This window comes from Patagioenas fasciata, chromosome 16 (assembly GCF_037038585.1).
Source record: "Patagioenas fasciata isolate bPatFas1 chromosome 16, bPatFas1.hap1, whole genome shotgun sequence".
Lineage (NCBI taxonomy): Eukaryota > Metazoa > Chordata > Aves > Columbiformes > Columbidae > Patagioenas > Patagioenas fasciata.
The window spans coordinates 1,903,245-1,918,400 of NC_092535.1; the positions used below are offsets into that span (position 1 = coordinate 1,903,245).

The 15,156-nt window shown below is 50.4% G+C and overlaps 1 protein-coding gene across 2 annotated transcripts in view; it reads right to left on the reverse strand.

Annotated features, from left to right (window-relative positions):
- TOX2 (TOX high mobility group box family member 2) overlaps nt 1–7,386 on the reverse strand; it is a 137,767-nt gene extending 130,381 nt beyond the window's left edge. Inside the window, exon 1 of one of the 2 annotated variants that reach the window (XM_065850222.2) lies at nt 7,202–7,386. In XM_065850222.2, the coding sequence (XP_065706294.1) occupies nt 7,202–7,303 (102 nt within the window). In that variant the 5' untranslated portion in view covers nt 7,304–7,386. Of the gene's footprint in view, nt 1–6,857; nt 6,956–7,201 lie in introns of those variants that run through there. The other variant, XM_071815560.1, reaches the window with a different exon arrangement.
- Between the last annotated feature and the right edge of the window lie 7,770 nt (nt 7,387–15,156).

A 15,156-nucleotide genomic window follows, 5' to 3' on the forward strand; every position in this document is an offset into this window, starting at 1 on the left:
CTGCATCAGACCAAGAGTCACCCGATTTCTGCAGATAAGGCTCCTCAGAAGCCACGCACGGCAACCAGCATAAACCGATGCTCAAATAATCTTTCCATTATAACAATCACCGGTCCAGGGCCCTAATTTCACACTTACCTAACGGTTACATTCGCCACAGAGCTGAACTGAAATTGCACAGTTGTCGGGAAGAGATTTAATTATATCTGCAGAGGTCAACCAATCTATGCAAAAGATTACAGCGCAGGAGAGATATTCTGTGGCATAATGCAAAGATTTCGCCTGCAGGCGAGGCAGCAGCCGATGCCATTTTTCAAAGGAGAAATGGCATCCATCAGAACAAAACCACCGGAGGGAAACAATAGAAAGAGGGGGGAGGGGATGCAGATGATTAAAATATTTAAATCTGGTCATATAAGTGCAACACCAGGCAATTCAACACTGGTTTCAATCACTCGTTTTTAAGAGTGGCTTGATGAGTGCTTGTTTCAGTAAGTTTTGTTGGGAGATTTCTCCCCCCTGCAGCTGAGCTGTGCATCCCCCAGCACAAGCTTTAGTCACACAAAAACGTGTGTGTAAAAATCACAAAGGTGGAACATTAGAGCTCAAACCTCCAATTAGGAGCTAATGGTATCAAAGCTGGAATCACACTAAGACTTTACCCCGACTTCAGAAGTGCAGGGTGAGATATAAAGAACAGGCAGAGAAGGTGGTACCCAGCAGCTTCAGACAGAAACCTTGCACTCGCTGGATGGAAAATTGCGGAGGAAAACACATTAACAGCACAATAACTTATTTTTAATGTAGAGCTGTTCGGAAAACACAATTATATGCTTCATTTATACTGAAAGATATAACCCAACTTCTGGTAAAAGCATTTAGAGCTCATTTGGAAAAAAAGCACAACAAAAACTCCCCATATCCCAAACAGATGAGCACAAAGGTAATAGAGAAAAGAGGCCAGGACATGGTGTCCCCCCAGCACCCTCCTGCTCAGCCCGTCCACACCTCGTGCTCCTCACATCCAGCACAGAGAGATGTGGAGTGAAGGCAGAATGAAAACAGAGCCTTTTCTTCAAATGCTGCAGAAATATCACGATGGTGACAACAACCACCAGGAAAGGAGCCCGCAGTTCCTATTCTTACACCCCCAAAGGGTCCCGGCTGCTCTACCCCCCGCCCTGGAACGGGCAGCAGCCATGCCCTGTGCCAGCTGTAGGATGCTCTGGTTTATAAATACAATCTATTTATAAATACAAATGTAAATACAATTTATCAACAGAATGTCTTCTCCATTCTGGATGCTCAAACTGACCCTGGTGCCTGTTGCAAGCTCAGGATAAGTCCAGAGCTGTTCATGGTTTTACCCCATGCTCGTGGTGGTTTAACACACAATATACTTTGGACCCCTAATGGACAATGTCCATAGTTGTTTTGAAGCATCATAAATAAATTCCTGGAGGTGTTTAAAAGGCAGTTTAGGCGAGGTTCTTAGAGACACGGGTTAGTGCTAGAACTAGGTTATGGTTGGACTCGATGATGCTGAGGGTCTCTTCCAACTGAAATGATTCTATGATTCTATAATTAGAGAAACTTGCAGGATTTTGAAGCTCGATTTTTGGTCTCTTGATGCCTTCTCTACTACAGGGGCTGTTGCAGATCAGGCCCTTAACAAGGTCATTCAGAACTGGCCCCAACAAACACGTTGTTATGTACAAGCCAGACCGATCTCCAAAATATCTCCCGTTGTTCCCAAAACAACCAGATTAAAGCCTCCATCTGCGCATACAGAGAGAACAACAATGTCTGTGAATGGGTGGACATTCATTATTTAGCTCCCAGTCCCCGACTTAAAGCCCAAGGCAAAAATGGATCTTCAAATGCTTTCTGCCCTGCAACCCAGCAAAGATCGCTCTGGAGATCGCGGGGTTGTCCCACTGAGCAGCTCAAACACCTTTCAGGAGCCCTCGCTCATATTCAGGGCCTAATAAAGAAAAAATAAATGAAAAATCCACATTTGCAAACCAACAGGAGCTGCCTGCCAAGTGAGAATAAAATACAGCCCAGATCGAAAATTTGCTGGACTTTGTTCTCCATCCAAAGTCCCCCATCTCCAAAGAGCGATTTATGCCACTTCAAAACAGACTTGGCTTAGAAAGCAGAAAAGGAAAAAAATATATTTTATCTTCCAGAATGGCAAAGCAGCTCTGGAACAATGAGAAGGGGCCGTGTTTATCACCGCAACGTACGATTTATGGTAAAAGTCAAACCAAAACAGAACGTTCCACAGAAACGCATTTGCTACATCGACCCAGGCTCATAGCAGCAGCTCAGATCCCATTTGGGAAGGGTTCTTAAAAGAAGAGAGCGCTGGTTGCAGATTAATACTCATCTCATGACTAGGAGTTTTTAATTATCCATAATTTATGACGGCGTGTTGGCGAAATAGTTTCTCTCGATTTATCAGCCTAAGAGGCAAAGGCACAGGCTGCGTGTGGAGCTGCGAAGCCACGGAGCCCTGTTAGAGGGATCTGGCATGGGTTTTGCTGGTGCTGTTGGACCCTACAGAAATGCTACTGGGTTAACAGGATTCCCAGCACGTGTCTCCCATTAACCACCGGAGGTTCCTGAGGACCACGGGCGCTCCTGGTGCCACAGCAATGAGCTTGTTCTGCGAGGATTAGGTATTCCCAGGCTGGGTTCTCCCCCTCCTCCCCATCAATCATTGCCCTAAGTGGAAATTAGGCACCGCGCTAATGAAGTCTGAGCATCGGAACACCAGAAGCGCTTCGGAAGAATTTATCTTTACATTTATTTCTGCAGGAAGAATAGAGAAAGATGTTAATTCACTCCTCGAAGCTGCTCGTAGGGAGCAGGATCGCTCCTTGGGCATCGCAGCACAGCGTGCGCTGCGTGAAAGAGCAGGCGGTGCTGAGCTCAGGCAGGATTCCTGCCGCACGCCGCCCTTGCAAAAGCAATTCTGCCTGGGTTAAGGAGGAAAAACTCCCTCCCGTACTTTGTGGAGCCACACAATTTAAGAGCTGGGAAAATCTGATCTATCAGCCAGTATAACAGATCCTGTTGCTAAAGCTCTGCGGAGAGCAGAACGAGCTCCTGTGTTACCAAATTGTACGTGTTTTTCCACGGTTTACTTGTTGAGAAATACAAATGCAAAGAGTTGCCCTAGAGGTGGGGAAAAAACCCCAAATTTTCACAAAGCAGCTCAGGGGATGTGAAAATACCCCACCAAAGATCAACCCTATGTGGTACGTGAACATGCTGCCTCTCCCCAAAACACCATCGCAACCCCCAGGCTGAAGCCAGACCCTGTGAATGCTTCACTTCGCCAGCAAGGGAGCAGGAGGAGGGTCTGCAGCAGGGAAAATGGCCAGAGAGGACACAAAAAGGGGCTTTAGACCCAGACTTGAAAGGCGAATCCAAAATGGAGGTAGGTGCTCCCTTCAGCAGGGCTCAGGTGGCCAAAGACAGAAACGGGTGCCACAGTTTGGACAAGGGCTCCCCGCAGAGATGGCCCCACTTCAGCTGAACCTCCCCAGCCCCTCGTGGCCACCACACAGACACAACCTAATGCACAAGAGGTGTTTGTGTTTCTTCCGTGCAGCCCCAACGACGGAGCAGGTCCTGAATCCGGGAAGAGGCAAGGGGTCGGCACCCCGGCGTGGGAAACGCTTGGTGCCACGTGCCCCAGGGAGGCTGTCGGGTGGCTCCGGGAAGGTGCCGCTCCTTATCGCCCCTGCACAATGCGCTGAGCCCGGGACAACCCTAAAAATCCTGCCAAGGAGCATCAGTCTGCGAGCGGCAGCACTGGGGAGGTTGGGTTCTCTTCCCGTGGCAAACCGCTCCATGCTGGGTCACCCATGATGGGGAGCCCTTTTTTCCCTGCTTTGACACCACCAGCATGCCCAGCGCATATAAACTCCTCACCAAATGCAGCCAGCAGAGGTGAAGGCTCCTTTGCACCCTGCCTGCCGGGGTGTGAGGGACCCTGCTCTCCATCCATGGGTGTCCCCACCACCAGTCCCTGCCACTGGCCAGACCTTCAAGGGCGAACAAGGATGCTCCAGAAGCAGTCAAAGAAAAAGCACAAATGTCCCCCTTCTGGGGAGGCCTCAGCTGAACATACGCTCCCATTTCATCATCCCTCTAAACATCCCTTGTCCTTTTAAAAATGGAAATGCTGATACTCAATAGGCATCTCTGTAGCTGCAAAGAGAAATTGTGACTTACTGCAGCGCGCAGGCGAGATCGGAGACCTGACGGTAACAATACCGTGTTCAGTAAGTGCACAAAACAATTACATTAACATTTCAGGATGCTCTGGGCTAAAGCGCATCTCCCCGGCAAGCAACGGGCGCATGGGCAGAGCTCTGCCGCGCTCTCAGCAAGTTATTGATACACGGTTACACGGCGCACCCCTTCACGGCTTCTCTGCCTCCCCCTCCCTCCAAATAAATAAATAAACAAAGCAGCCCTTTGGGAGAAAAAACAGCTGAACCTGAACAAAACACGCGCTTCGGATCAAAAGGCTTTAAAGCCCCTCTGTAGACTTGGTGAAGCAGGAGGACAGTGAAGAGCATGTAAGGGGCTCCTTATCCAGGCTCCTCCTGGGCTGGATTTTATCTGGGCTATCTGCAAGAACTAGTGGAAGAACTTCTGATTTTTCCACTCCACTCCACCCTCCTCTGTAGTTTTATAAAGTGGAAGCGTTTGGAGGCAGACACTAAGCCCAGCTCCGGGCTGAGCCACCAGCACTGGCCAGGAGCCATGGGCTTGCGATCAGGTGAGTTTTGGAGCTTCCCAGAGGGTCCCAGGTGGCTGTGAAGAAGCTGGTGCGCTCAGACCACGCTCTCCATAGCGGGCACAGGAGAACAGAGCGCCGGCGGTGATCCCCAGCCACACGCTGCCCCACACCGACTGGAAACGTTCCCTGAAGCAAAGCGAAAAAGAAAAGCAGCAGGCGATAGGGCCACTTGCTCTGCACGCTGGGCCGTGTTTTGATGCTGAAGTTACCAACCATTATACCTGCATTCGACCAGGAAAGCAAAGTCAACGCATTTCATCTCTGGCTTCATTCCCGCAGCCTCGTCCCCCAGACGAACGTGCACTGCTGCGCGTACGCAAATGACATTTGATAACTCAGAAAATAAAAGAAGAAGGAAAAAAATGAAGCCTTGAATATGAGAAAAGGGTAAGACTTCCTTTCTTCCTCCTGCTGCATTGAGCTCCTCCGTAGCAGAGCCAACAGCAGCATCTGGTGGCAGCGGTCAGCACCCGGGGTGCTCCCCTCCAGCGTCCCATCTGCCACCAGCACCCAAACGCACCCGCTGGTTCTCCCCAGCTGTGCTTGCTGGGCACCCAGCACAGGCGATTTCCTCCAGCCTTCCCACCCGCAGCACCGCAAGGACCCACGGATCAATTGCGACCGCCTAATCCGGGACTAATCTCAGGGATTCGGGCCACGGATGAGCTGTCGACGCGGGGCCCCGCACACCCCAAGGCTCGGGGACGCCGGGACCGCGCAGCCCTGCGTGGGCCTGCAGCGCTGGGCGCGTCAAACTGGGAGGCAAACTAAATAGTCTTTGCATTTAACAACTTTTTGGTAAAATCGAGTTGGTAAAGCCGGCAGGATTCGGGGGTTGCTGCATTTCCCAGCGGCACACGCTCGCATGATCCCAGACTTTCGCACCCTTTATCGGCTGACGTTTCGGCAGCATGGATGACCTGCTCCGAGGTGATCCATCTCTTGTTATTATTTTAGGAGCATATTTAGCATTTTAAAAGCAATAGTAACAATAATAAAACAGTTTGAAACTAGCAGCACACGGATGTAAAAGAAATTAATTTGTTTCAGAGTAATCAGGCACCTCAAAATAAATGAAAGCTATTAGGTTTGCTACAACTTAATAAAAAGAGATCAATAAGCCAAATGACAAAGAACAGTTAAATACATATGTTGATACATAAAGATGAATTTGTTGACTCTGAGAAGCCACACAGGTTTCCCTTCGCTTGTCTGAAGAGTTTGATCCTAAATTATCACAACAGCGAGATGAGCCAAGGGCATCCTGAGCTGCAGTCCCAACACAGGAGAGCCTTTTCTCCCTTTATTAACTTTTTTTCCGTGCAATTATCCGAATTTAGCCCACCAGGACGCCGCCCGGGTTATGTCTCGGAGCTCTTCGTGCCTGATCTGATCCTCCCTCCAAACGCGTTCGCCTCCTACGGCTTTGTTGCCGAAACATCAGCGCTATTTACCTACACGAGAGGAAATCGACACTCGCAGAGAATTATTTATCCCTGAAGTGCAGCATCTATCCCCTTCGCTTTGCTTTCTCTCGGAGGAAGGAAATTTCCTACAGCACCTCCGGCGCTCTCAAATATCCCCCTGCGGATCCCTCTCTCGTTACAAGAGGAGGGTGCTTTGCTTTGCAGCTGCAGCAAGCGCCGAAAATGTAGGTTAGGGAGCTTTCCCCGCCGTGCTGCGGGTCCTGGGGAGCACACGCACACCCCCAAACCCGGGCTGGGTGCTGCGTTCCGCGGGCGCATCGGTGCCGGGGGAGCGCGGGCGGGTGGGTGCCTGAGCCGGGGGACGGAGCCGCAGCCCCCACTCGGGAGGTGCCGGCGACCCCGGCCAAGCGGCTCCGCAGCCTTGCGAAAAGGTGCAAACCACCACAGCAAACAACAACAACAACAACAAAAAGTGCCCGACAACAACCTCAACAACAAAACCCCCACGTACAGCGCTTCGGGCCAAACACTGCCGGAGGGAAAACATTCAATAAACCCATCGCTCCAAACGAACACGCAAACAAACAGCCCCAAAGTGCTGCGCTCACCCCGGAGCGTTTCTCTCCCGGCCGAGACCGCTTCCAGCCCGCCCCGCCGAGCAGCGCCCCGGCCCCGGGCTCCCCCCGCCCCGCAGCTCCGCTCGCCCCGCCGGGGAGCGCGCCGGGGCCGGGGCCGGGGCCGGTGCCGGGGCGGCCTGAGGACCCGACGGCTCTTCCCCGCGCCGCTTCCAGACCACTTTCAAAATTCCCTCCCGCAGGAGCCGGGAGCCGCCGGCACTTTCCTTTCTCCCCCCGCCACCCCCTCCCCGCGGAGAAGTTGCGGGACGCACCGAGCGGAGCCGCCCGGGCAGCCCCGCCGCCCCCCCGCATCCCCCCCCCAAGCCGCACGGTACCTTGTTGCAGTGATAATAATCCAGCGGCCCGAGGCAAGTGGGGTCAGCGCCGGGCAGGGAGCCCACGGCGGTGGGGGCGGAGGGGTAAAACCGAACGTCCATGCCGGGGCTGCGGGCGGCGGCAGGCGGGGGCTCCAGCGGGCATGGACCCGGCTGCGGCGGCGGCGGTGCCTCTGGCGCGGGGGGCGGGGAGAGGGAAGGAGGGCGGGCGGGGGGGGCGGGCGGCGGCCCCCGGCCCGCCCCGCTCCGCACCGCCCCGTGCCGGGGCCGCTATTGTTCGCGGCGGGGCCGGGCGGCTCCCCCCGGCGGCCGGGCCACTCCCACCCCACCGCCAGGACCGGCGGGTGCTGGGGCAACTCGGGGCAGTGCGGCTGGAGCCCCCGCTCCGGGGGTGCCTGGTACGGGAGGAGAGCGGGACGCCCCCCCTCTCCCCCATCCCCAGCCCAGCCGGGGAGGTGAAAGCTGCAACAGCCGCCGGGGGACGGGCAGAGCGGGTGCGACACCGGTTCCTGCCCCCAGCCCTCACCGAAACGCCGTGCTCGGTTTCCTCCTCCTGCCACAGGACAGTGCCACGCAGCCTTCTTTTACCCCTGCACAATGCCCACTCCCTGAAGAAAATGCCTTGCTCCTCCCGATCCACCCCATGTACGGCTCCCCACACCAAGACCTCGCTTCTGAAAGGCCTGTGTCTCCCCACGCGCTCTCCCACCCGGGGAGAAAAGTCGGTCGAAGCCTCTGCCGCTGGTGTTGGCTTCCTGCTCCCCAAGGCGTGGAGACCTACAGCCACCCCGCTTTCTACACCGCTCCATCTTGACAGACCCTGCACTGGAGGGGCAGCACCCATCCACGGCCCAGCAGCTGCTGTCCCTCCCTGCCACCCCCTCTGACTCCTCACAGACTGCGGCTTGCAGGGCAGAAAGCCCAAATCCGGCAGGTGTGGAGGGAGGATGCTTGGGGGCGGACAACCCTGGGATGTGTGGGATCACCCCCGTTTTCCACCACACCGAGGGCTCCGCGCGCTCCCGCTCCCTTCTGCGCATCTCACAACGGGCCGCTTCGGAAAACTGCCCGGTGGAAGATAACGCTCAATATGGACCATTTTTTCAGTCTGTTATTCTATTCCCAGATACAGCAAGTTACCACGGTCGATCCAGATGCTCACGGACAGCCAGGACAGGGCTGACAGAGTCAGGTTTTTCGGCAGATTTCTGATGGAAATGTTTTGTCTCGTTTTTAACGTCATGACTATGAAGGCACAATTGCAACACGCACCCTCCAGGACTCTCTGTAGCTGGAAAACTGAGCTGAACAAATGTTGAGTTCTTCCATAAACCTCTTCGATTGCAAGAGCGTGGCCAACTCCTGCCAAACTCAGGAGGGGGGGCACAGGCTGGGATTTCCAGGGAATGCCAGCTCTGCAAATCGAGCCGTTGTGTAAAAATCATCACTCTCGTTTAAATTAAGAAGAAGCTTTTAGCCCTTGTGGTGGTAGAAAAAAAACAATGATCTGAGGATAAAAATTGATTTTGGGCACAAAAACTCCTTCATGTTTATTATTATTTTTCAAACCATTATTTTTCTGGAGGGTCAGCATTGATCTTCCTGTGTTCAGCAATGGAGCAGGTCAGCTCGCGCGAGTTCTCCGGGACGTGAGCTGCTCTGAGGGCTCCCAGCCAAAGGCTTTTTAGAGACATAGAATATTTTACATTAAACTTTGAAGCTCTATGTTCAACTGATCCACACTCTCCCCAATCTGCACGCAGCCAGAACGGGCTCATTTTCCTCCCCGTTTCAGCAAATACCGAACTGACGTGTCAAATTGTTACAGCTTCATTATTCTTGTAAAACCCTCTCAAGTACGGTGACGAGTATATTATGAAGTATAAATAATTAAAACTAAACGAGAGTTGTCAAAATAATGGAGCGAAGTGTATTTTATGATGCATTATTCTGGCTTGTTTATCCACAAAATTCAGTAATTAGTAAGCAGCCTCTGAATCATTAGTATGAATTAGCAAGGTTTTACTGTATTATTATCTTTATTAATTATCATAATTATTATATTTCATATATTGTGGAGGCATTGCTAGCAGCCTTACAGTTATGGCTGAATTGGCTTTTTCACTTAAAGCAGGATTTAATTCTGTTGTTTCCCACAAAAATTAACACATTTTGTCACCAAACTTGCAGCCCAATTCCTTTTCAGTGCCCGAGACACCACAGCAGGACCATTCAAACCATTTGAAAAGCTCGCCTTTCCCAAGCAAAGCGTTTTCTTAATGCCTCCTCAGATCCCTGGAGCACAAGATTTACAACAATCAGCCCTGTCAAACTTTGCACATTCATCTGCCTTCGTTAGACCTCAAACAGAGACTGATCTGAAAAACCCGTCGTCACAAAGTGTTATTGCTATTAATATCCATAAATGCCTTTTTCTTTTTTTTTTTTTGATATATGCCAAGAGAAGCTGGCAGAGGAAACGCTCTCCATCAAACAAATGTTCTTACAGCTCACCTCGGCTCTTGGCGTTTCTACTCGTTGGGCTGCCAGGAGAAGACAACGCGCCGGAGCTGAGCGATGCTCCCCTTCCCAGGCAATGACCTGGCACCGGGGGCCTCCCGCTCTGTGCTGGGAACACCTGCTTGGGTTTGCCGTGAGTTCAGGAAGCCTCCAACTTGTACCTGCTCTTACATCCTTCCTCAGCCTGTTTTTACCCATGTTTCAAGGTGGTTTGTCCCCCCATGGAGCAAGTGGGGGTCTACAAGGACAGGCAGATTAATCTGAGCTCCTGCTTTTCTCTAGCACTTTGGTGTCCCTCTCACAGAATCACAGAATATTTAGGGATTAGAAGGGCCCTGGAAAGCTCATCCAGTGCAATCCCCCATGGAGCAGGAACACCCAGCTGAGGTTCCACAGGAAGGGGTCCAGGCGGGTTTGAATGTCTGCAGAGAAGGAGACTCCACAACCCCCCTGGGCAGCCTGGACCAGGGCTCTCTGCACAGGACCAACCTTGTACAACCTCCCCCCACCAAGGCAGAGGGATTAATGGTGCAGAGCTTCTTCCTGGCAGGCGTACAACACACGGTACCTTTTACCCAAGCAGCATGGGCTTCCCAGACTGCCCCAAGAGGACTCTGCGAAGGTACAACCGGCATTGGCCAGGTTTGGGATGAAGATGACTCCAAAGAGCCCTCATGCCCTTGGAAGGTCTCTCTTTGGGACTTCTGTCATCTGAGTGGGGGGAACTGATTTAATTCAGGCACCTACTAGGATTTTTCTCAAGTAGGGGAATCTCCCATTCATGAGTTTGAATGCAGGTATCTAAATTCCACCCAGACCCCACTTTTTGGTGTCTGTCCCATCTCTGAGTCTTTCCCAGCAGGTCAGAGAGAAAGGGCTGGTGATGGCAGAAAGACGGCTGAGCATCCCTGGAAAACCCAGCTTTCCAGAGTCACTGGGACAGGGGGATGTTGAGCCTCATGGTGACAACACGCTTGTTCTCTCCTAGGGATGCCCACATTGGACAGGTCTCACCTGCCAGCCCCAGAGACTCAGCTCACTTGGCCTTAGATATCACCAGCTGAGCATGGAGCATCCCAGCAGCACAAAGAATTGCAGGGATCAGCCCATGCACCCACTATTGGCACAAACATAACCTGCAGGAATAATTCAGGTCAGTTAGACCTCAAAGCACCGTCCTTGAGGGGATCTCTCACTGCAAGGAGAGCTAGGGCAGAGGAAAATCTTCCACTTGACTCAATGGATCAGCCATCAATCAGCAAAACATGCCCTGGATCCACAAACAAGCCAAGACCTTGTGTTTTGGCCAGGCATCAAAAGGCGAGATGGGTGGTCCAGGGTGGCTGAAGGGACAGCAAAGGGACAGCAAAGGGACAGCAAAGTCAGTGGCACCGCCTCAGCAGCAGCGTTCATAGAGCCGAGCCGCTAAACACAGCAGTGAAAAGATGCTGTTCTTGTAATTCTTTTCACAACTGACTCCTCACAAACCCCAAATGTCTGTAGTTGCTTTGGCCAGGTCATTGAAAGAGAAGCTCCAAACACGACAGCTCACGTTTCATGCCCAACGTTAGCCCTGGAACAGAAACAGCACAGGATGATTATCTCAGCAATCGCATTTAAGCCACACAGACTCCTCACAAAGAAGAGAAAACTCTACAGTATTTCTAAATATTAGGCTAAACCTGAACAATCATAATTTCAAAGGCACCTTCTAGTAGCAGGAAAAACTGCCTGAATCTCAGTTTCATTCTTTGTTTCAGAGTCGTCCTCCTCCTTTTGACATACCACCTAAAATGCAGGCTGAAACGATTTTCAAAATAATTTAGCACAATGCAGTTTATTACTTTAAAATGCTGATATCATTTTTCCCACTGTATTATGCAGCTATATTTTGACATTTTAGTCTTATCCCCAGTTTGTGCTTGAGAACTATTTAATTCAGAGCTACACTCCTCATTCCTGCTAGGAAATATACAGATCTCTAAACGTTCAGTAGTTTCATTGGTCATAAAAATGCTGAACAAATGGATAAACCCAATTGCCAATAAACACAATGCAAATGTGTACATTAAAATGCAATGAAATTGGATTAATTAAATCCACATTGCGTCTGGATTTACATGTAATACAAAACAAAATTAAATGCAGCTCAAGAGCTTCCTATTACTTTAAAAGGGGTCTGACTGAATGCCCGTTCCTTTACCTGCGTGGGCGCTGGGTCAGGAACCGTGCAAGTAAATAAAAACATCCACAACGCAGATAAGCTTGATTTGACCCACAAATCAAGGTTATGAATTTGACATTTCGTGTCGTTTAAAATCTAATGTAGAATTGCATCTCTTTGCTAACAAAACAGATGGTATTAGGCCTTCTTTTTGGCATTGGGATTTGGTACCTGTCCAAAAACTCTTCTTGACATCCTTTAAATGCAGCTATTTAACCACCTGTCACTTTGCTTTAGATGCCCATTGAATTTCTGACAGGAAAAACATTATTTTGTCTACACATTATTTCGTGACACAAGGAATGTAGCACATATACAGCAAAGTTTACACATTGTGTGAAAATCTATTTAAAGAAGAGGAGAGTTGTTACATGCTACCAAGGCAATTACTCTGTAATTAATGTCATTGATAGGATAAAACGTTCCAGAAACCCAAATATAACAAAACAAAACAAGCTGAAACGTGACACAGAAGCATTAAGGATACTTGCACATCAACTTACATTGTTCTTCTACCCGAGGGAAAATATCTGTTGTTCTTTGGTCAGATACCAAACTGGCTGATGCTTATAAGTAAATAATTTTCCCTCTGTAATATCTCCATTAACGTGAATATATTGAACACAAAAATCCAAATACTGTAAAATACATCAGCAAGTTTCTTCCCATGTTCAAGATGGTTCAAGTGCTCGGGTACCTTGATACATCAAACCCCATCCCTCCTCGCAGGGTATTACCCAAATGGAGCTGCGGGTCAGCGGAACCCATGAGATCCTCACCTGACTTTCTTTTTATGGAATGATAAACGTAGTGAATGTAGCCGCACCAATTACTGAATTGTTTAACTCTGGGGGGAGATTTGGCAGCAGAGGGCAAGAACCTCAGCAGAACAGCTCAGGTCCTTGCGAGGTGAGGGTGCCACGTGCTGGCAGAGCACCCCATGGCCGGCCCAGCGTTGCAGGGAGATGGCAACAGTGCTCAGGGGCACAAGCATTTGCATGAGGCCACCGCTTCCTGAGTTTTCCTGGTAAATCTGTTTTCTTTGGGGGGGCAACATCAACACATGGGCCTGAGAATGACAGCTGATGGGCTGCAGAGCCGGCTCAGGACTGCGTCGGTGGTTGCTGTTTCGGAGTGCCGTGGCAAGCTGGGCTCAGTTTAGGAAATGTGATGTGGCAAGAGGAGAGCGTTTCGTGGTTTGTTAGCAGATTTATTCTCTCCGATTGTATTGTTTCTGCCGGTCAGAAGCTTCAACACTCAAGGTGAAATCTTTTTACTAATAAAAGCAGTGACAGTCTTGTTCTTAAGTTCACCTCCTTAAACCCGTATCAAAAAACATTCCTGATTTTCCGAAGCACCAAGTGACCAGCACAGCCCCTTCTCCAAGGTGCAGGGCAGCTCTGCAGAAAATGAATTCACTCACCAGATGCAGAGTTGGGAGGCCAGGTGGAGGCTGCTTGTGTGAAAAGCCCCAACTGCAGGCTCTGTATTCACATCTGTCCTGAGTTCACACTTGCCTCTGGACATTATTCATACATTATTTGGAGGTTTAGATTAGATATTAGGAAAAATGTATTCCCAGAAAGGGCTGTGGGGCATTGGAACAGGCTGCCCAGGGCAGTGCTGGAGTCACCAGCCCTGGAGGGGTTTAAAACATGTAGGTGAGGTTCCTAGGGACATGGGTTAGCAGTGGACTTAACGGTGTCAGCTTAATGGTTGAACCTGATGATTTGAAAGGTCTTTTCCAACCTAAATGATTCTATGATCATTTGGCTGTCTGGTATCCCTGTTTCACAGGGACCTGTAACAGCTTCTCCTCCTCCCTAGTGCTGCTACATGGGAGAAGACCATCTGAATGGTGCGTGCTTGCTTAAACCTGACCTGGCCAGGGATGCTCACGCAAATCGGGGCAGCAAGATGAGGGAGGCTACAAAAGAGAGAGGAGGGACGAGCAGGTGCCTGGGGTTGTCTGGAGATGAGGACCAGACGCATCTCAAGGGGGTTTGGGCCAGTGCTGCCTCAGCTTGGCAAGCACCAGCACTCCATGCTGACATTTATATTTCCTCCAGGAAAATGTAAGCTTTCCACAGGCAAAGAAGTGGGTTATGGCCAGGAGTGTGAACACAGACCTTGTCTTGCACAGATTTGAGTTTCCAGGCTTTACCCCAAACAAAAAGAGAAGGCTTGCATGAACAGAGAGGGCGAGCTTGCTCTGCTGCATCTGGGGAGGGTGTCACAGGACAACCCAAGAATTTGGGGAGGCAATGCTCAACTCTGCCAGTGACACGCTGGCCCAGGGCAATGAGCCTGTAATCCAGCCCCCAAATCCTGTGGTCAGCTCAGGACCTGCCCCTTCACCAAGGCGGCCATGCCAAGCTCCACATTCCCACCTCAACCACCAATCCCCCAATGGAGGTATTTAAATTCTACATGAGAAATCAGTAAATTCTAGCAGCTTCCCACCTTTTGCCCATGTGAAGGGGGTGGGAGTCACCCCCTGGGCTGCAATCAGCCCCGTATCTCATCCCAGGTGAGGCAGAGCTCAGAGCAATTTCACACACATGGGACACTCAGTGAATAAGGTTTCTGTAACTAAGTGTTACAAAACACATTCCAAACAATTTTTGCCACTTTTGTAATAGCAGAAATTAATCCCAGGTGCCTCCCCGGCCACTGACAGGAATATTACACCAGAGATGAATTTGGTTTCATATCTTTAATTTTACTCTGCGGCTGCTGAGAAGAAGTATTGCCTTTGATTTCAAGGATGTCACATACTGTGACCAAGTTTAACAGTTTCTTCAGTATTCTTCCTCCTAAAGTAAAGGAGTCATTTCTTATAACTATGCTTTGAATGAATATCTCGGGCTCACGCTCTGAAAGTGATGCAATTGAATCATCTCGCCGGTTCATTTCGAGGGGCGAAGCTGACGCTCCCCTCCTCAACCCAGAAGATTAATCTTTCTGAGAGCATCTCTCAGGCTCTTCAATGCAGCAGAGAGTGATTTTTGGTTTATAAATGATCTCCTGAGCTTGCAGTAGTTGACTTCTTCCTCTAAACTCGTTCCGTGTTTCGGTGGGGTGAGGGAGCTCCTGTGCTCGCCCTCCGCCCAGCGAGGACACTGGCGACCGACCTTACTAATTACTTTGGTTCTTTTAACCAGTTTCATGCGGCTCCGCTTTGCCAAGGCGACAAGAAAAAATTATCTAT